Below are 22549 nucleotides of genomic sequence, written 5' to 3' on the forward strand. Positions count from 1 at the left end.
ACAAGGACATTACAAGAAAGGGAAATTATAGGCCGATCTCTTCCATGAAAGTAAGCACAAAAATCCTAAACAAAATTTAACAAATTAAATCCAATTATATAAAAAAGGATAATATATCACAGCCAAATGGGATTTATTCCAGGAATTCAGGGGTAGATTAATATTTGAAATACAATCAATGTAATTCCCTAGATTAACAGAAAAAGAAAGTCATATGATTATTTTCACAGATGCAGAATTTTAAAAAAATAAATTCAGCACCAATTAATGATTAAAAACACTTAACCAACCATGGAAGGAAATTTCCGTAATTTGATAAAGAATATTAAAAAATAAAAACTCGCCCTGGCCGGTTTGGTTCAGTGGTTAGAGCGTCGGCCTGCAGTCCTGAGAGACCCAGGTTCGGTTCCCGCTAAGGGCGTGTACCTCGGTTGCAGTTTGTCCCCGGCCCTGGTCGGTTGTGCGGGTGGCAGCCACTCGATGTGTTCCTTTCACATCGATGTTTCTCTCTCTCTCTCTGTTCCTCTCTCTCCCTCCCACTCTACCTGAACAAAAAATGGAAAAATGTCCTCGAGTGAGGATAAAAAAAAAAAAATTAAAAAAATAAAAATAAATAAAAACTCTATAGCAATCATCATATTTAGTGAATCATTTAAGGGTTTCCTTGAAATTGAGAATGATACCATATATAAGTAAGTAAAATTACAAATAAGAAAAAGGTAAACAGTTTTCAACAACATAAAAGGGCAGAACAACTGAACAGGCATTTCACAAAAGACCGTCTTCAAATGGCCAACAACATAAAAGGATTTTAACTTCATTAGTCATGAGAGAAACACAAAATAAACCAAAAGGAGATACCACTAAATCAGAATGGCTAGAGAGAAGAGACAATAGTAATAAGCATTGATGAGGGTAGCGAGAAACAGATATTCTTATAAACTGGAGTTGGAACGTAAATTAATGTGATCTTAAGCATATCCTAGGAAGCAGTGATTCCACCCTTAGATATGCCATAACAAAAATGCATGCATGTGTATTCACCAAAAGCCCCAAATGAAAAGCAACTTGATTGTCCATCCACAATGGAGTGGACAAATTGTGCTGTCTTCATACAATGTAATGTTATCATTCGAGAAATGAACAAAGTATATATACCAATACAAATGAATATTAGAATCACAGTACTGAGCAAAATAAGTCCGATTCAAAAAGAGTACCTTCTGTATGAATCAATCATATAACATTCAAAAATAGGAAAAACTAATCTCTGAGGTTATAAATCAAAATAGTTATCACTGGGGGAGAGAAGTGGATGGTAATGGCTGAAAGGTTTTAGTATAAGGGGCTTTGGCTTTGCAAGACTAAGGCAATTTTTCTTTGGTTGTTTGACTTGTATTCTGGTTAGAGATGTGAAAATTTATCAAGTAATACACATGATTTGTACATATTTTTTTTCTCTGTATATATACTTCAATAAAAATTTTCTATTAAAGAAAAATCCTGAAATAGTAATTTAGGACAATACCTTTAAAATCTCAAGTGGTTGGGAGATTTTTCTCTATTTACTTTATATTTTTATGGCTTTGGGGTCTGCATTCATTCTGTAGTTTTAAAATTTCCTACATTTACTTAGTAGCCTATGTGAAATAGCTTTTTTTTTTTACATGGGGGGGGGGCAGAATTTAATCTATAACTATTAAATCAATTGATTATATTTATTAGATTTTATATCTGTATATTTGTTTTTTGATTACCAAATTTGTCAGGAACAGAAAGGTCAGTCTCCCAAAATTATGGTGTTCCTTAATTTGCTTCAGTTTTTCCTGCAGACTGTAAGACACCATTCACTGTAAGTTTTTTCATTAATTTATGTACCACTGAACAATAAAAAGTCTACCAATTAAACTACAACACTGGAAAACACATTTTAAGTTCAAAGATGATAAAAAGTGAAATTATGCACTTCAGAATTCACCAAATAAATGAGGTCACCTATATTATTCAGTGCATGAAGTTTTATGTTGTTCTATCTACATTGTGAAATAAACTTTCTGTAGTAACCTTTTCCCCCTATTTACTCTTTTAGCTTTCCATTTAATTTTGTCTGATTTTTAGTACTGCAACCCCTGCTTTCTTTCTATCCACATTTCCCAAGTATATTTAGTAATGTATTGTTTTAGTAATGTAATGTATTGTTTCACAAGACTGAGAAGAAATAAACAGGTATTTTTAAATGGCTGGAATATAAAGATGAAACTGTACTTTCTGCCTAGCTGGTATGGCTCAGTGGATTGAGTGTTGTCCCATGGACTGAGATGTCCCAGTTCGATTCCTGGTCAAGGCACATGCCTGGGTTAAGAGCTTGATCCCTTGGGGGTGGGGGTGGGGGTGGGGGTAGAGGGCATGTAGGAGGCAGCCAATTGATGTTTCTCTCTCATATCGATGTTTCTATCTCTCCCTCCAAAACAAAGCAAAACAACTGTACTTTATGAAAACTGTAGATGGTGAGGGATTACTGCATTTTAGACCTTAATCATTTTGGTGTTTGGTGTACTTCTTAGAGCTGGTCTACAGTTGGATAATGATGCTGGTGATATAATCAAAGTACTTCTGTATTTTAATTAAGGAGCTATAGCCACTTAGATTTAATGACACAATTCTTATTTTGGTTATGTTTCTGTCATCTTATTTAATTTATCATTTTAGGCATCCTAAACTATGTTTTATTTTGCTTTTCTTTCTTTTTTCAAGATATTTTATTTTTCAGTGACAACTGACATACAGTATTTATTCTATTAGTTTCAAGTGCACAACATAGTGATTAGACATTTATATAACTCATGAAGTGATCACCATGATAAATTTAGTACCCATTAGACACCATACATAGTTATTGCAATATTATTGACTATATTCACCGTGCTATACTTTACATACCCATGACTATTTTGTAACTACCAATTTGTACTACTTAATCCCTTCCCATTTTTCACTCATATCCCCAACACCCCTCTCATCTGGCTACCATCAAAATATTCTCTGTATCTGCATTTGTTTCTGCTTGTCCTTTTATTTTGTTTAGTTTCCACAAATAAATGAAAACATATGGCATTTGGCTTTCTCTGTCTGACTTATTTCATTTAGCACAATACCCTAGGTCCATCTATGTTGTTGCAGATGACAAAATTTCATTCTTCCTAATAGTTGAGTCATATTCCATTGTATATATGCACTTCTTTAAACATCCATCTATCAAAAGACACTTATGGTTGCTTTCCCATCTGGCTATTATAAATAATGCTGCAATAAACATATGGGTGCATATGTCTTTTTTAATTACTGTTTTGGGTTTCTTCAGAAAAATAATCAAAAGTAGAATTGCTAGGTCTTTCTTTGTCTCACGCTACACAGCCTTTGCTGTAAAGTCGATTTTGTCTGGTACAAGTATTACTAACCCAGCTTTTTTTGTTTGCTTCCATTTTCATAAAATAACTTCTCTATCCCTTTACTTACAGTCTTTGTGTGCCTTTCAATCTGAAGTCTCTTGTAGACAACATAAATAAAGGTCTTGTTTCTTGTCTATCCTGCTACCCTATGTCTTTTGATTGGAGCATTTAATCTATTTGCATTTAAAGTAATTGTTGATAGATATGTAGTACTGCCATTTTATTATTCATATTTTTTATCTTTATGTTTTCTTCTTTTTCTTAAAAAAGTCCCTTTAACATTTCTTATAATACTGAATTAGTGCTGATGTACTCCTTTAGCTTTTCCTTGTCTGGGAAACTCTGTTTATATCCTTTGATTATTTTTCATTTTTTTGTTTCCTTAATCCTCACCTGAGGATATTTTTCCCACTGATTTTTAGAGTTGAAAGGGGAGAGGAAGAAACACTGATGTGATAAGAGACACATTGGTTGCCTCCTGCACATGCCCTACATGGGGCCGGGAATCAAATCTCCAACCCAGATACATACCCTTGACCAGGTATGTATGCCTTCGGTTCACAGGCTGATGTTCTAACCACCGAGAAAAACAGGCCAGGGCAGTCCTTCAATTCTAAATGATAGTTCTGCTGGGTGGAGTGTTCTTGGTAGTAAGCCCCTGATTTTCATCACTTTGAAAATTTCATGCCAATCCCTTCTGGCCTACAGTTTTTAATGAGAAATAAGCTTCCAGTCTTATTAGAGCTCCCTTGTAGGTAACTACTTTTCTCCTGCTGCTTTAAAATTCTCTCTTTGTTCTTTTTCAAGATTGCTGTGGCTATTCGGGGTCTTTTTTGGTTCCATATGAACTTTTGAAGTATTTGTTCTAGTTCTGGGAAATATGTCTTTGGTATTTTGATGGGGATTGCATTGGGTAGTATGGACATTTTAATGATGTTAATTCTTCTAATCCATGAACAAGGTATATGCTTGCACTTTTTTTTGTCTTCCTCTATTTCCTTTTTAAATGTCCTGTAGTTTTCTGAGAACAGGTCCTTTACTTCTTTGATTAAGTTTATTCCTAGGTTTCTTAATATTTTTTTTGCAGCAATGGTAAATGGGATTTTTTTTTAGTTTCTCTTTCTGTGAGTTCATTGTTGGTGTATAAGAATGTTATCAATTTCTTGATGTTAATTTTGTATCCTACTACTTTGCCAAATTCATTTATTAAGTCTAGTAGATTTCTGATGGAGTCTTTAGGATTTTCTATGTACAATATCATATTATCTGCAAATAATGAGTTTCACTTCCTCCTTCCCAATTTGGATTCCTTTTATTCTTTCTTCATGTCTAACTGCTGTGGCTGACTTCCAGTACTATTTCAATTAATAGTGGTGAAAGTGGGCATCCCTGCCTTGTTTGTTCTTAAGAGAAATGCTTTTAGTTTTTACCCGCTGAGTATGATGTTGGCTGTAGGTTTTACATATATGGCTCTTATTATGTCAATATATGACCCCTCTATTCCCACATTGCTGAGTGTTTTTTATCAGAAATGGGTGCTGGATTTTGTCAAATGCTTTTCCAGCATTTATTGATAAGATCATTTTTTTTTTCTTATTTTTGCACACACCCTCCCTCCCACCCTACAACCTGTCATTTGGTGTATGTGGTGTATCACATTTATTGATTTGCAAATACTGTACCATTTTTGCATCCCTGGGATGAATCCCACTTGGTCATGATGAATCATTTTTTTGATGCATTGTTGGATCTGAGTTGCTAATATTTTGTTAAGGATTTTGTCATCTGTATTTATCAGGGATACTGGCCTGTAGTTTCCTTTCTTTTTAGTGTCTTTATCCAGTTTTGAAATTAGGATTATGCTGGCCTCATAAAATTAGTTTGGAAGTCCATCTTCTTGGATTTTTTGGAATAGTTTGAGGAGAATGGGTGTTAGATCTTTGAATGTTTGGGAAAATTGCCCCATGAAGCCATCCAGGCCTGGGCTTTTGTTTACTGGGAGTTTCTTGATTACATCTTCAATTTCCTTAGTTGTTTTTGGTCTGTTCAAGTTTTCTATCCCTTCCGGGTTCAGTTTTGGGAGACTGTGTGTTTCAGTAGATGAGTGAATAAAAAATTGTGGTACATATATACAATGGAATACTCTACAGCTGTAAGAAAGAAAGATCTATCCATTGATGTGACATGGAGGGACCTACAGAGTATTATTCTAAGAGAAATAAGCTAATCAGAGAAAGACAAATATCACATGATCTCACTTATTTGTGGAATATAATGAACAAAACAAGTTGATGAACTAAATAGACCCAGAGACATAGAAGCAGGGTATGAACTGACAAACCTCAGAAGAGGGGGAATGGGGCAAGGGAAGAGATAAACCACAGAACTTATATGCATGTATGCTTAACCATGGTCATAGACAACAATGCTGGGGGGTAGGGGGAGGGTGGAATCGGGAGAAGGGTGTCAATGGGGGAAAAAGGAGAAACATCTGTAACAAGAATTAATAAAAAAAAAAAAAATCTTTGTCTCTAACCTTTGGCTTTTAATTATAATGTGTTTTGGTCTGGGCCTTTGGGTTCGTGTTGTTTGGGACTGTGCTTCCTGTGCATGTTAAGTGTATTTCCTTCATCAGATTAGGGAAGTTTTTCAATCATTATTTCTTCAAAAAGGTTTTCAATTCCTTGCCCTTTCTCTTCTCCTTATCGTACACCATGATGCAAATGCTGGTATAACTGATGTTGTATTAGAGGCCCCTTAAACTAGCGCCATTTTTTTGGATTGTTTCCTTTTTGTTGTTCTGATAGGGTGTGTTCTGCTACCATATCTTCCAAATCACTGACTTGATCTTCTGCTTCATCTAATTTACTATTTACTCCTTGTAGTGAAAGGGATTGTGGGCCTTCACATTATTGGTTTCAGTGCTGTAGGTCTGCTTGCTCCTCTTGAGCAGGAAGCTGAAGCAGTGCCATGTAACATCCATGGCAGGAGGGCAGACATGGTGGCAGGGTTTCATGATGCAGCAGTTGAAGACGGAAAATGTATTCTTAATTTCTTACTGGTTTTCTATTTCCTTTTTATGTTTTCTATCTCTTTGCTGAAGTTCTCACTGAGATCACTGAGCATTCTTATAATCAGTGTTTTGAACTCTGTATCTGGTAGATTGTTTGTCTTCATTTTGTTTAGTTATTTTTTTTGGAGTTTTGTTCTGATTCTTTCATTTGGGACATGTTTTTTTGTATTCTCTTTTTGGCTGCCTTCCTGTGTTTGTTTCTGTTTTAGTTAAATATGCTATGTGTCCCACTCTTGGTAGAGTTGCCTAATGTAATAAGTGTCCTGTGTGGTGCAGTATCCCTGGTTACCTGAGCCAGGTGCTCCAGGTGTGTCTTTTGTATGAGTTGTCCCTCCTGCTGTAGTTGAGCTTGTAGTTCTGAGGCCTCTTGGGAGGTGTTGGCCAAGGTCAGCCACTGCCTGTGCCCTACCCGAGCACACCTGGTATGAGATACAAAGTGATCTGCAAGTGGTTGTCACTTGTGCTGGGCTTGGATGTGCATGTGAGAGGCCAGATTGAATTTAGGCCAGTTGCCACTAGCGCCAGGCTTGGAGCTGCTTAGCAAGAGGTATGGGGCATAGCAAGATTAGTTGCTTTTTATGAACCTTTCAGGGATTTTAGGGAAGTCCAAAGCATAAGCCAAGACAGACCATTTATATGGAAAAGCCACTGGAAGTGGTTTAGGTGGGTCTGCAAATTGGATGGGGTGGGGTCTCAAGGAATCACCAGGGCAGGGATCAACAAAGGAATAATGGCTCCTGCCAGCCCTTCTATCTGGGAGAAAGCTGTCCCTCCAGCCCTCACTGTGAAGCCAGACACTTCAGTTCCTCCCTATATGGAAAAGCGGCTGCCCCAGTGCTGGATCGCAGAGCGAGTGAGTGTTAAGTCCATTTGTGGGCCCTGAAAGAGGAATGCCAGGGATTCCAGCAACCTTCTGTCTCACTCAGCCACAATCTCCTCTAGTTTTAAAAGCCAGAAGTTATAGGGACTTCTTTTCTTGGCACTGGGACTCTGGGCTGGGGGGCCCAGTATGGGGCTGGGAACCCTTGCCCCTCAGGGGCCACCTCAGCAGTGGAGATAACCTTCCCAATTTTTAACCACTACATGTGGGTGTGGGACCAACCTGTTCTGCACCTCCATCCCTCTACCAGTCTTGAGTTGGCTTCTTCTGTATATCCTTAGTAATATGACTTCTGTTCAGAGAGCTCTCAGGCATTTCTCACTGATGATGGCCTAGAGATTAGTTGTAATTTTGATGTGGCTGTGATAGCAGGCAAGTACATGGTTTCCCTACTCTGCCATTTTGACTGAAAGACTCCTGTATTCTTTCTTTCATTTCATTTACTTCTTGCCCATACTTTGCAAGTTAGAAATCTTCCTTTATATTTCTCTTAATGGTTACTTTTGAATTAAATTTTCTTTATTTATTTTTATCCTCATCAGAGGACATTTTTCCATTTTTTGTTCAGACAGAGTGGGAGGGAGAGAAAGGAAGAGAGAAAGAGAGAGAAACATTGACATGAAAGGGACACATCGAGTGGCTGCCTCCCGCACGACCAAGCAGGGCGGGGGACAAACTGCAACCAAGGTATGCGCCCTTAGCGGGAACCGAACCCGGGTCTCTCTGGGCCGCAGACTGACGCTCTAACCGCTGAGCCAAACCATCTAGGGCTTGAATTAATTTTTAAAAAATACTTAATACTTTCCTGAATTTCTAAATTATAAATTATCTTGTAACTTTCTCATATCTAAAGCAAAAATTAGTATTTAAAAATTCTTTAATAGTTTCAATGTTTATAACCAAAATCTTTTGATGACCCTCATTTTTGTCGGTCCATCTCTTCTTGTTTGAGGTACAGGGTTTAAGCACTCTCCTCCAAATTATCCTCTAAGTGCATCATCATCTTCCCCATAACATTCCATCAAGTATTTCTTTGTTCCCTTCCTCCCAATCTTCTGTTATTCTTTAATTCATAAATCTTTTCACTCCATTATATCCTCTATATCCACCTTCTTAAATAAAGGTACCACCATTTACCTGTGTAGATCTCTCAGTGATAGCCTCTCTACATTTGTTTTCATACAGGACTAGGAGATGGTGTTGGTGTTCTCTAACAACCCAGTGTGACATCCAAATCCCTAACAGTAAACTACTCTTTTGTGACCTGAATGTTTACATGTATGATCTATCCAAGACTACAGTAGTTCTACAACCTCCCTATCTCTAATAACCTTATTCTTCATTCCACTTCAGTCCCCTATTCTCTTGGCTATCGCTTGGGTTATGACATCACTCATAATGTTTTCACTTAAATCACTCAAATAGCTTGTCTAAAAACCTCTACATCTAACTTGTTGTTCAACTACTTTGTTTATGACTCATATTCAATTAATTTGGGATCTCCAGTCCACCTATCCTCCTACTTTCTCTCAAACTATTGACCCTCTAACTTTCTTCACTTCTCTTGCTACCCCACTTAGATGCCTTTGTCCACCATTTCAGTAACATCCCTGCCAGTATCCTAAATTTTCTTGCTTCTTCATCTTTTTGTTGTGCCCATCTGGCAAAATTCAGTGCTGGTTAAATCTAACTATCTGCTTTTCCTAGACCTGACTGATAAGCCCAGCTCTACTATCAAAAGACAGAACAATTATTACATTATCAATTCATGACCTTCAACCTCAAATAAACCCCCAGGGGCAGAACAACAGTGGTCTTGTGAATTTCATCTTGGAAGACAGATTACAAAGAGCTGAGGAGGTATGGGAGGAAGGGACAAAATGTGGGATGATATGAGGGAGGAACACTGTGGTCAAGAAAAGCAATTTAAGAAAATGGCGATTAGAATAAATAAACTTGAGCACTTATGAATCCATGTAGTCCTGTCTACCCTTCTTGGCTGACAAGAGATCCTGAACTGGCTGGTACTAGAATTCATTCTCATGTGTGAACATGGACAAGACGCACTGTTCAACCAGGATAGCTCTTCCTTATTAACTTCTTCATAACATTTTACATGGCTTATTTTTGAAACACTCTTTTTCTTTCATTTCCATATTATAATATGTAAATATCCTGGCTTTTCTTTTATCTCTTGGCTTGCCTCTTTCACTTCCCTGCCTCATCTTCCTCAACAGGGTTCCTTCTTGGTTCCAACACTCTAGCCACATTGGCTATAACACATACTGCTTCTCCTCGTGCCACAGGGACTTTGCATGTAACCCTGCCCTCATCCTGAAACATACTTCTTTTTCACTCTTTGACTAACTCCTACTCCACATTCAGGTATCAGTTTAATCAACAATTCCTCAGGAAAGTTTTCTCTGACTAGAGTAAATTCTTCCCTAACTAGATCAAACCCTTCTATTATATGGTGTCAGAGTACTATTTCTTCAGAGCAATTATCATAGTCACAGTTTGATCCAAAAATCACACAAGATATTAACATCCATCTCCCATCTACCAGCCATAAGTTTTATGAGTATAGGGACTGTGGGATTTTATTCACCATGGTATAGTGCCAACTACTATACTCAGCAGGTATCCATAAATAACAGTTGAATTGCTGTATAAACAAATGACTAAACTCAATATTTTGAATAAGTTTTTTTTCTAATTAACAGTCTTTTTTAAAACAATTTCTTTTTCATTCAAACAAATATTTACTGAATGCTTAGACTCCAGCCAAGGAATGAGAGCAGAGTGGTGACAAAAACAAATGTGTTCCCTACTTTATGGAGCACACTATCTAAAAAAAGTTAAGATAAACAAATAAATGTATTATTATGATTTTGTTTATGTGCTATAAACATTTGCAGAAAGATATGAACTATATGTATAAAACAAGGGTATACTGTTGGGAGACAAAAATATGCTCTATCTCTACTCCTGAGAGCTATATTTATCTTCTTCGTTTATGGTAGGTGGTTTTTTATGTGTTTTTTTTTTATGGTTTTTCCTGTTTACTCAACTTTGAATAAGAATATTCTAGCCTGGTATTAGCTCCAAAATTGTAGAAGTGTCTCCTCTGATATAATGGATGCTATCACAGTTTAAACAGGAGAACTGATGAAAACAGATTTATAACACCAGTTCATGTGCCACTGCCAGTCTCTATTACTCCGTTTTGGTTAAGGAAATACTAGTGTGTTGACGAAGAAAGAGAGGTGCTCTAAGGGTGGGATCATGAGACACAAAGCACTCTGGTGACCCTGAAAACTGGCATTCTAAGGGTTAGCTTCTTAGTTATCAGGTTGGTACAAGCCTTGCATTTCTAAATTCAGGGCCATATGGGGCTTGGGTGAAGGGGAGTAGGTAAGGCAGAGGGTGAGAATCAAAGGACAGTCTTCCTTCCTATTTTTACTCCTTATATGTGGCCAAGAAATTCAATAGCCTTATGGTTAGTAAAAGTAACTCCCAAATTAAGGCAAAAAACTATTAACTGTTATTCCCAGTATTAAGTGATCATGTCTTTTATTTTTTTTCTTTCCTTTTTTTTCTGTACATAATGAAGTATTTCAGAGATGAACTGGATAAGGCTAACTGCTGCTAACCAGATACTACTTTAAACTAGAACTCATTACATTCTTTACAACATAAAATGAAGACATAGTCAGTCTTCAGAGTGATCACCATGTTAAGTGGAAAATAAGTTAGAGGATAAGTACATTAGATCCCATCCTAGTTCTATGATATTAAATACTTTTTATGACACTCACTATTCTGAAATTCCTTGTACTTCTTTTGTCCAGTTAGATTGTTCTTTGTCTCCAAGATGAACCACTTTAGATGGTGGAGCAGTTCTTCCCAGATAAAGCTTCTGTGTGCCTGGAGGTTCTTCCAAGTAAAACCTTAAAAATATAAAAATTATATTACCCCCAAATTTGTGGTTTAGTATAGAGTTCTAGCAGTATAAGTCTTCAAAGTAAAAAGGTTTCTACATGGTATAATAGAAAAAAAAAGCTTCCTTTTTAAAAACTGCAATATAAATTTCAGAACAAGATCTTATAAAATATTTCAATCCAAATTTAAAAACAAATTACTATTCTTTCTTTCTTAAGAAAATAAACTAAATATACAACAAAAATATAAAGATTAAAAAGTACTCTAGCCTGGCTGGTTTGGTTCAGTGGCTTGAGCATTGACCCACGGACTGAGAGGTCCCAGTTTGATTCCTGGTCAGGGCACATGCCCAGGTTTCCGGCTAGATCCCCAGTCGGGGGCATGCAGGAGGCAGCTGATTGATGTTTCTCTTTCACATCGATGTCTCTCTCTCTCTCCCCCTTCCTCTCTCTAAAAAAATCAATAAAACATATTTAAAAAAATAAAAATAAAAAGTACTCTCAAATTCAATAAAGTATATATATATTTTTTTTAATTTAACTTTGGTCTACAATCCACTACACCTAGCTCCAGTTTACAGGAAATATGTGGGACAGAGGATCCACCTAAATGACACTAAGAGAAAACAACCAGGTAAATCAAATCCAGAATTTTACAAAATACTTGGCTTGCACTCTTCAAAAAAAAAGGCAGGAAAGTACGTTCAGCCAGGTGCTAGGATATAAAATCAACGTAAAGAAATCAACCATATTTCTATGTACTAGCTGGGGAAACTGACATTTAAAACATTATACCATCTATACGTGCTCCCAAGTAATTTAAATACTGAGGTATAAATCTAACAAAACATGTACATAATCTGTATACAGAAAAACAAAACACTGATGAGTGGACCACTTGGTCTGCAGTAAAGATGTCAAATCTCCCCAAATTAATTTATAGGTTTAATACAATTCCTATCAAAATCTCTCCTCAATTTTTGTAGATAAAATTGTATTCTAAAATTTATACAGAAAGGCAAAGGACCAAAAAGCTAAAACAATTTTGAAACATAAAAATAAGGTGAAAGGAATAACTCTACCTAAGGTTAAGACTTATTACATAGCTACAGTAACAAGACAGTGTGGTACTGGCATAAAAACAGACACACAGATCAATGGAACAGAATGGAGAAGTCAGAAGTAGTAGATCTACACAAGTGTGTTCAACTCAACTATTTTTTCTTTCAATTACAGTTGACACTCAATATTATTTTATATTAGGTTCAGGTGAACAGAACAGCTTAGTGGTTAGACATTCATATAATTTACAAGTGATCCCTCCTGGTAAGTTTAGTACCCATCTGACACCATATACAGTCTTTCAATACAACTGACTATATTCTCTATGCTGTACTTTACATCCCCATGGCTATTTTGCAACTACCAATTTGAACTTTGTAATCCCTTCACCTTTTTCACTCAGCTCTCCAACCCCGCCCCCCAAATCTGGCAACCATCAGTTTTCTCTCTGTATCTATGAGTCTGTTTTTGTTTTATTTATTTATTTTGCTCTTATGATTCCATATATAAGTGAAATCATACTGTGCTCAACTGTCTTTGAAAAGGCTGTAAAAGCAATGTTATGAAGGAAATAGCCTTTGCAACAAATGGTGAAGCAATAGAATATTCCTAGGCAAATGTATGAACCTTTATCTAAACCTCATATTTATACAAAAATTAATTCACAACAGATCATGGGTTTAAATGTAAAAGGAGTAAAACTATAAAACTTTTTGAAAATTAGGAAAAAATCTTAGGGAGCTGGGGCTAGGTGAAGAGTTAGACCAAAAGCATGATCCATAAAAGATAAGATGGACTTCATCAAGAAGGCAGGGAGACTGAATTCTGATGATTAAAATAGAATCCTCACAATTTCATGCAAAAAAGCAGATACCCACAAAAAAAAAATTCACACAGATCTGAGGAATAATAACTGGGCCTCTAGAATTCTAAACCTATGTGGGAGGGAAACAAAGATCTTCTGATTTTGTAGTAACTCAGAAAACATAACATCCCCTCATTTTCTCTGGAAAAAAAAAATTAATTTAGAAAATTCTAGACACATGAAAATAACAAAAGAACAAGATATCAGACCAAGTTTACATGAAATAAAGATAAAAGATGACAAAGAATAACTTGTCTAAACACTAATAAAATGATTGTGAACCTGAGTAATTTTTTAAATGTTTTTAATATAGAAAATAGTGTTTAAAGAATTTATTACTTAAAAAAAAATCTGGGAAGGACATGGTAAAGGCAAGGTTATATATATGCTATTCATTCTTGTCATTAAGAGAATATATTTGCTAAATAATATAATAATAACTGGTAGAAAAGAATTAGGCCATAGAACTTCCAAACTGTTAAAAGGAAAAGAAGGCAAAACAGAAAAAAATAATATATGCATCTGAAATATCTCAAGGGATGTACAATAAACTGTCAATAGTGAACTTCAATTGTTGTGATTAGAAGACTTTTGTTTTCACTACAGAGTATAAATATGTCAATAATTATATCAGTTAAAATGTATCAATAAAAGCCATTAAGTAGCAAAGCAAATATAAATTTTTAAAAATTATAATAAAATCTTACTTGGTTTCTCCATCTGATACACCAACAACTCTAGCTTCTTCAAGATGAGGCCAATTAACAAAGACAGACTTTCCAAGCACTGATGAAGCTACATTTTCTATACTCTTAAAGTAAAAGCAGAAAAGTTCATTTAGAGGCAATATTAATTAAAAACTCACTTGTGTTTATAACTCTGCATTTAAAATCTATAAAAACTCCACATAATAATTAAAACAGATATAACCACTTGCTCATGAAAGCCAATTATTCCCTATAATACCTATTCCTTATAGTTCTTAGTTCCGCTTGCTCTTCTCCACTTTACTTCAACTTAATCATTACATCTACTGAACTTCAGTTAGTTTTCTTTAAGTTGTACCTTAATTGATAGCTACTCTTTTTCTTTCCATTACATTCTCCAGGACTTTCGGAAGCTTTTAGAGTTTTAATTTTTTTCCTTTCCTTTAAAAAAATTTTTTTTCAATAGTTTTTACCTACATGCCTTTGCTCACCATTTCATCTAGTATGAATCTGTCAAAGTTAACCAAGTTTATTTTCCTCTCTGCCAACCTCTTCTTATTAGGCAGTATGACCAACTTAAAGTATTTTTCTACAGTAGAAACACCACGACACTAGGAAGCTTGCTTCCTACTCATTTTCTCAACAGCCCTGGTAGTTATTAGTAGAGTGGCCCACTGATTTTAATCCTGAATGAAATTACTTGGTGAGAAAATAAGTTTCAATGGAATCAAACAGAAAAGTACTGATCTACAATGTATTATTGACCATAATAATGGTCAACATTAGCAAAAATAATGTTCAGCAAGAAACTTAAATTCTTAGTTCTATTGTTAGTTAGCTGAGTGACTATCCTGTTTTCATTCTCCATTTATGTTTTTTTTTTATCCTCACCCAGAACATTTTTCCATTTTTTGTTAAGATAGAGTGCAAGGGAGAGAGAGAGAGAGGGAAACATTGATGTGAAAGGGACACATAAAGTGGCTGCCACCCGCACGACCCAACCAGGGCGAGGGACAAATTGCAACCAAGGTACGTGCCCTTAGCGGGAACTGAACCCGGTCTCTCTGGACCGCAGGCCGATGCTCTAACCGCAGAGCCAAACCGGCCGGGACTCTCCATTTACATTTTTAATTTATAAAATTAATGAGCTGAATTAGTTGTTTAATAAAATTCTATCCAGTTGTAAATCCATTACTTTCATGATTATCTTGCTTATTTTTCTTATGGAAAAAGAAAAAAAAATAGCAGGAATGTCTAGAAAAGGGCTATGATTATTAATTGTTTCATATCAAATAGTCAGATAGTATAAAACAGAAACTAAGGAATCTGATTTCTTTTCACTTTGTGATTGGTATAATGAAATTAAGAACACTAGCCTTGCCCTGGCCGGTTTGGCTCAGCAGTTGGAGCGTCGGCCTGCGGTACAGAGAAAGAACACTAGCCTTAAAGTTTTCTTTAAGGGTCCAAATTTGGATCCAAATTTGGGTTCTACCTGTTTTCACCTATAAAATCTTGGGTGAATCGTTTAATCCCACTGAGCCTAGTTTTCTTTTATGATAAGAAGGAATAATATCTACCTCACAGTGTTTATTTGAGGGTAAAATAATATACATAAAGCTTTTGTATATTATAAAATGCTGTATAAATATTCCATATAAAATAAAATTTAATTAATAATCCTAGTTTTTAAAAATTTTGTATCACTATTGGTTAGACAACTTCGTGGTAGAAACTGAAGTTTAAATACAAATTTCACGTCAGTTTTTTTCTGTTTATTAAACTTAATCATTATTAGCAAATATTTCTTTAACAATTAGAGATGACTTTTTAGACTTATTGGTGGTAACTTTTAATTTTATTGATTATATCTAGACATTACTTAATGTGAACATGCAAAAGGATAAATAAAACAAGTTTTAACATCAAAACTAGGTTCCATTAATTATTCTTTCCTCTTCTACGTATACATGTATTTCTAATTTCATTCTCCCTATCTTTCCTTTAGTTTTTGAAGAAAAAGCTATTCTCCTTTCCCAGATTAATCCTTTCATTGAAGCCCTAGATAAAATCCTCATCACCCCTTCTAGACTACTTTTAGTACCTACCTCCTTTTTCCACTAGCCTTACCTCTCTCTTCTGTGTGAATTTTGCTAATGAGCTACCTCTTCTCGACGTATAGTTTTGTTTCTAGCCTTCTTTTAAATGATAGACTCTTAACCAAGGGCTTAATGCTGGCTACCTCTACATGGCCCCAGACTAATCTCTAGAAATTAAACTTCACTTTCACCAATCTATTATACTGGAACTATAAAAAACCAACAATAATACCTAAAGGACAAATTCAGACTGTTTCAGTTTTTATTCTTTTTGAACTATATGCAGCATCCACTCTATTCTTCTTTGAGCCTTCTTAATTTGGGGATCATTCTCTTACCTCTCAGAACACTATGTCACTTTTTCCATTCCTTTTCCACCCTTTATCACTGTGGGTATTTCCTGAGACTGAATTCTCAGAGCTCTTTTTCTTCAGGGAAATAAGCCTCAAGGCCTCTGCCGTCACCTCTTTGCTGAAGACCATATATACCTATCTCCCTCTAAACTCTAGCTCCAGGCATTAAATTGTGTGCAAGCAGCCTTTCTCAGTGGAGGTTTTTCATCTAAAGCACAGAATAGTATAAACAATTTGACTATTTTCTCAATCTTCCCAAGGGTGGTACATAAGGAACACCATTCTAAATGCACAGAAGATAAGTTAACCCATTATATACAAACGGATGACTAAGGACATTAGGGCTCAAATCTCTGTGGAACACTAGCTGAGAAAGGCTGGCTGGGCAGCTGTAGTTAAAAGTCCTATCATCACCTTAAAATTCCATCATTATTTATCATTAATCCTCCCAAATCAGGGACTCTCCCATTTTAACTTCTTTATTCCAATAAACAGAAGTTATTTTTCTAGTTTTAGCCTAGATCCTGAGAGTCATATTTAATATTTTCTTCCTCTTTTCAACTCTTGGATTTGAATAACTGATGAAACATTAATTTTATTTAGTCTTGTTCATCTAAGATTGGCACTTTTTAACTGGTGTGCCATAAGAATCTTTAAAACACGCAATAACTGACCTCTTTACCCTTCGATTGTCAAATAAAAAATTACAATAGCCAAAACAACAATAGCTGTCTGGTGTGAACGAATCAAAATGACATCTATTTTTTTTGTCTGATCGGCAAAAAAGGTAACATTTTTTTGTTGTGCCACCGGATTTTAGTAATTAGTCTATATGTGCTACAAGATGAAAAAGGTTGAAAATCACTGATCAGGATCTATTACCACTTCCACAAATCTCTGTTCTATTGCTTAATGCTTCTACAACCAACCTCTGAACTTGCAGACTTTTCCATTTTCTTGCATTTCTCTTTTGTGCAACTTAGTCTATTATAATGCCACCAAACTAATCTTTAAGAAAATACCGATTTCAAGATAACACTCATTTTTTTTTAAAAAAGTCCAAATTCCTTAGACTGGTATTCAAGGTCCTACATAATCTGGCTTTAATCTGTTTTGTCAATCTTATCTTCCACTATTTCCCAATACAAAGTCCTCTGTTTTAGTCAGCTTTATCTATTCTTTCTCCTTAAATACGTCAAATTATTCTAAAAAAAGAAAAAGTATTAAGAAAATTTTCAGACATACAAAATGGTTTAAAAAAAGAGCCCTGGCCCTGGCCAGTTTGGCTCAGCGGTTAGAGCGTCGACCTGCGGTCCCGAGAGGCCCAGTTTCGGTTCCCACTAAGGGCATGTACCTCGGTTGCAGTTTGTCCCCGGCCCTGGTTGGTCGTGCGGGTGGCAGCCACTCGATGTGTCCCTTTCACATCGATGTTTCTCTCTCTCTGTTCCTGTCTCTCCCTCCCACTCTACCAGAACAAAAAAGGAAAAATGTCCTCGGGTGAGGATAAAAAAAAAAGAGCCCTGGCTGGTTTGGTTAGTTGGTGGTAGGTTGTTCTGTGCACCAAAAAGTTGCTGGTTTGATTCCTGGTCAGGGCACATACCTGGATTGTGGGCTTGATCCCCATAGTGGGCATGCAAGAAGCATTGATGTTGCTTTCACATTGATGTTCCTTTCACTCTCTCCCTCTCCCTTTCTCTCTAAAACTCAATAAAAAAATCTTAAAGCCTATTCTCACCTCCAGGTCTATACTTAGCTCACACAGCTCAGGTCCTTGTCAAAGTTCCTGGAACACTTTTTTCCATTATGTCACAATTATACATGTCCTTTTTTGTGTGTAAATGTTTCTTTACTTTATCCTTATTTACTGTGAACTTGTGGAGTTACTACACTATACTTATTTTGTAAACACACTGCAGTTAGGACAGTTTTATGTATAATAACCATCTAATATATAATAAAGAAAATACTTACAAGTTCATCTGATTCTGCATTCACTAAGATTTCCAACATCATATTTTCTCCACGACTGCTTTGCTGGAATACTTGAACTCCGCTTTTCTTCAAAAAAAACTTTAAAAAATTTCAGGGAATTTAATTTTAATTCTTTCTCCACAATCACTTGACACACAATAAAGTTAAAAAAAAAATTTCTGAATTAAATAGCCACTGACTTTGTGTTTGATGTGTTTCAGAGTAGGAAATCCACAGAAATATAATGCCTTCTGGTCAACCCTGGTTATTTTGTTCTTGCTTATGTCTACACGCCAAGCATCTAATGATATTATTTTATACCTAAAAAATAAATAAAGGCATTTAATTTAAATCTCATACATTATAAGCAGTCAAAGTTTTTCAGCATTCCCTTGAATATTTTGCAAGAGTCACCCTAGCTTTTAAACAAGGCAATGACAATTCATCCTTACAAACAAAGAAAATATAGAGCAGGACAACCCAGATTCACTGTTATTATTAGTCCAGACACAACCATGCCTATAGATTACTGAATGAAAGTTTTCCCCATTCAATGAAAACATATATATACAAACTATATATATGTACACACACACACGTATATGTATGTGTGTATATACATATATACCTATATATATATGTATATACACACAGACCATACATAAACAAAACTCCACATATACACATAATTTTAAAAATAAAGAATATCATAAATCTCCATTATCCCCCATCTTCCAAAACCAAGAATGAAATATAAACATTTTACAATGTCTATGCACTTTCTCTTTGCTTTAAAAGTGAGAGATATTCATTTTATCTGCAGCTCAATTACTATCTGAATACATCTGAATATTTGCAGGGAAGAAGAAAAAAGAGAAAAAAACAAGGAATACATTTAAATGAGGAAGATAAATAAGTGGATTTGAGGGAAGAAAATAGAGAAGCTCTTTTCTTTCTTTTCTTCTTTCTAGTTAGGTGGCTGGGCGAAAGTTACAGTATGTCACATAATGTTGGGAGAGGATGCTGGCAGTGGAAACAAAAAATTCACACATTCTTTTGAGGAATAATAAAGACATACACTCAGGAGGAAAATGCTTAAAAATACAATTTGCCCTGGCTGTTGTGGTTCAGTGGTTAAGAGTGGGCTCATGCACCAAAGCGCTGTGGGTTCAATTCCCAGTCAAGAGCATATACATGGGTCACAGGTTTGATCCTTGGCCTGGGCGTGTGTGGGAGGCAATCAATCAATGTGTCTCTCTCACACTGATGTCCTCTCTCTCTCTTTCTCCCCTCCCTTCCATTCTCTCTAAAAAGCAATGGGAAAAAAATATCTTTGGACGAGGATTAACAAAAAAACAACACAAGAGACTCAACAGATGATGGAAAGAAAGAGGCAGAATTTGCCCAGCCGGTGTGGCTCAGTGGCTGAGCGTCGACTCATGCATCAAGAGGTTGCTGGTTGGGACACATGCTCAGGTTGTGGGCCTGATCCTCAGTGGGAGGCATGCAGGAGGCAGCCAATCAATGTTCTCTCTCATTGATGTTTCTATCTCTCTCTCCCTCTCCCTTCCTCTATCTCTAAAAATCAATAAAGAAAAAGAAATTAAAAAAAAAAAAGAGGCAGAATCTCACCGAATCAGAGAATGATATAAACAATTGTGTGTGTGTGAAAAAGAGGGAGAGAGAGAGAGAAGAGAGAGAGAGAGAGAGAGAGAAGAGATGGTATGGTCCTTGGCAAGTTGGATGTAGCTCATAAACTGACTATAACTGTTAGAGATATTCAAAAGCTTTTACTTTGTATGGGGTAGGGGCTCTTTTACAGTTTTGTAAAATTACCAAGTAACTTACCTTGTACAACATCGTTCTATAGCAGGGAACTTCTCTGGCCATGGAGAAGGGTAGGTAAACTCTGTGTCCCTATCATACCAGCACATTAAGCACTCACTATGTTGGTTTCTCCTCCTCTCTTCTTTTTTGAGGGAGTGGTTACATGTCTCCATGGCTTCCAACAATCGCTTCTGAATGTAAAGATTGAAAAGAAAGGTTAAAACTATATATTCCGTAATTTCAACATACAGAATAAATCTTTTCACTCAGTAAACAGAACTGTGTTCCTGAAAAACAAAAGCCTTAACTAATGTACTATTTATTCACTGTTTCAAAGTATTTGAATTCTGTCAGAATTTCACCTCTATAAATTCTTCTGAACCTATTACTCCAACAGTAGTCACTAAAGTGTGGATAAAAATAGCAGATAATCAGATTTTAAATGTGAACTTATCAAAATTATTATAATTTATCATAATTCATACAGCACTAATCTCTTACTTTACAAATTCTACAAAGGTACAGAAATATTTACCTTTCCAAACTATCTTACATTTAACATCATTCCAATCAGAACTGCAATGGTATAAAAAATTTTTAAAGGACAAAATGATGTGAATGTTCATATGGAAGAATAAATGTGTGAACTTCAAAAGTAACTGGGGACTTGCTTACCTGATCCTATCATTTTTAATAAAGCTACTGTAATCAAAACATTTTAGTAGTGATACCACAAGGGAATGATACACCAGAAAAACAGAATAGTATTCAAATATTCAAATAAGTTGTTATCATAACTAGCTATCCAGCTGTAAAAAAAACCACACACATTTCCCAATTTCATACCATATACAAAAAACATCAGAGTAACAATAAAATCAGAGTAATAAAACAATAGAAGTATTAAAAGAAAATCTAGGAGTATTAATAATTTGAAGTGATAAACTCTTATTTAATACAGAAGAGCCCAGCTGGTGTGGCTCAGTGGTTGTGTGTCAACCCATGCACCAAGAGGTTTCAAGTTTGATACCTGGTCAGGGCATATGTCCAGGGTTGTGGGCCTGATGTTTCTAGCTCTCTCTCCCTCTCTCTTACTCTCTCTAAAAGTCAATAAAGAAAAAAAAAAAAAAAGAGCCCTGGCCAGTTTGGCTCAGCAGTTAGAGCATGGCCCGCCAACCAGAGAGTCCTGGGTTCGGTTCCTGCTAAGGGCAGGTACCTCGGTTACAGTTTGTCCCCAGCCCTGGTTGGGGTCCTGTGGGTGGCAACCAGTCAATGTGTCTATGTCGCATCGATGTTTCTCTCTCTCTCTTCCTTCCTCTCTCCCTCCCACACTATCTGAAGATAAATGCAAAAAAAGACAGAAAAGAACCTGAACAGTTTTAAGGGAAAAGACATTTTTAAGTAAGAAAACATGTAACAGAAGATGTCATACACAAATTAAGAAACAAATGCCACACTTGGGGAAGAGTATTTCTAATATAAAAAGAGGTGCTAAAAATCAAAAAAGAAAAGGAAGGAAATATTATAAATAGGCAACATACAATATGCAATATAAAAAGTGCAGCCCTGGCCGTTTTGGCTCAGCGGTTAGAGTGTCGGCCTGCGGTCCTAAGAGACCCAGGTTTGGTTCCCGCTAAGGACATGTACCTCGGTTGCAGTTTGTCCCCGGCCCTGGTCGGTTGTGTGGGTGGCAACCACTCGATGTGTCCCTTCATATCGATGTTTCTCTCTCCCTCCCACTCTTCCTGAACAAAAAATGGAAAAATGTCCTCGGGTGAGGATAAAAAAAAAAAAAAAAAGTGCAAAGGGCAAAAAACACATAAAAATATATGCAAGATCCAAGATGGCAGCAAACTAGGTAGAAGCTACACTCACCTCCTCCCAGGACCAAAGTGGAATTACAACTAAAGTATAGAAAAATAATCTCTCTTTTTTTGGTACATGCCCCTAGCGGGAACCGAAAGATGGACTCTCTGGTCCGCTGACTGACGCTCCAACCGCTGAGCCAAACCAGCCAGGGCTAGAAAAATAATCTTAAATAAACAGTTAAAGACTAGCTGGAGAGAAGCCTTGTAACTGAGGACTTACAGAGGAAGCACATCAAGACTGGGCTCTCCAGCCCAGAGCACAAGACCTCGGAAAGGCGCCCATTTAACATCTGGTTGTGAAAAGCAGCAGGGCTTGTCTGCCAGGGAGAGAAGATGACAAATGCAGGCACCCTCTTAAATGGCCAAAGCACAGAATTTCGTTCACAGCCACTCACCCTGGGCTCCAATGGAGGTAGGGCAGAGCAGACTAGAGTGCATGAGGGGAATCTGGGGTTGG

The 22549-nt window shown here is 36.3% G+C and overlaps 1 protein-coding gene across 9 annotated transcripts in view; it reads right to left on the reverse strand.

Moving 5' to 3' along the window:
• XRN1 (5'-3' exoribonuclease 1) overlaps positions 1-22549 on the reverse strand; it is a 131523-nt gene that overhangs the window by 65881 nt on the left and 43093 nt on the right. For all 9 annotated transcript variants that reach the window (XR_004956861.1, XM_036243930.1, XM_036243928.1 and 6 more), the window contains 5 exons: positions 20246-20415; positions 18598-18718; positions 18398-18496; positions 13978-14081; positions 11221-11352 (listed from right to left, as the gene is read on the reverse strand). Coding sequence is in view for 8 of the 9 variants with exons in the window: in XM_036243930.1 (XP_036099823.1) it covers positions 11221-11352; positions 13978-14081; positions 18398-18496; positions 18598-18718; positions 20246-20415 (626 nt within the window). In the remaining variant the exon portion in view is untranslated. The remainder of the gene's footprint in view (positions 1-11220; positions 11353-13977; positions 14082-18397; positions 18497-18597; positions 18719-20245; positions 20416-22549) is intronic.

This window comes from Molossus molossus, unplaced genomic scaffold (assembly GCF_014108415.1).
Source record: "Molossus molossus isolate mMolMol1 unplaced genomic scaffold, mMolMol1.p scaffold_m16_p_5, whole genome shotgun sequence".
NCBI classification, from domain to species: Eukaryota; Metazoa; Chordata; class Mammalia; order Chiroptera; family Molossidae; genus Molossus; species Molossus molossus.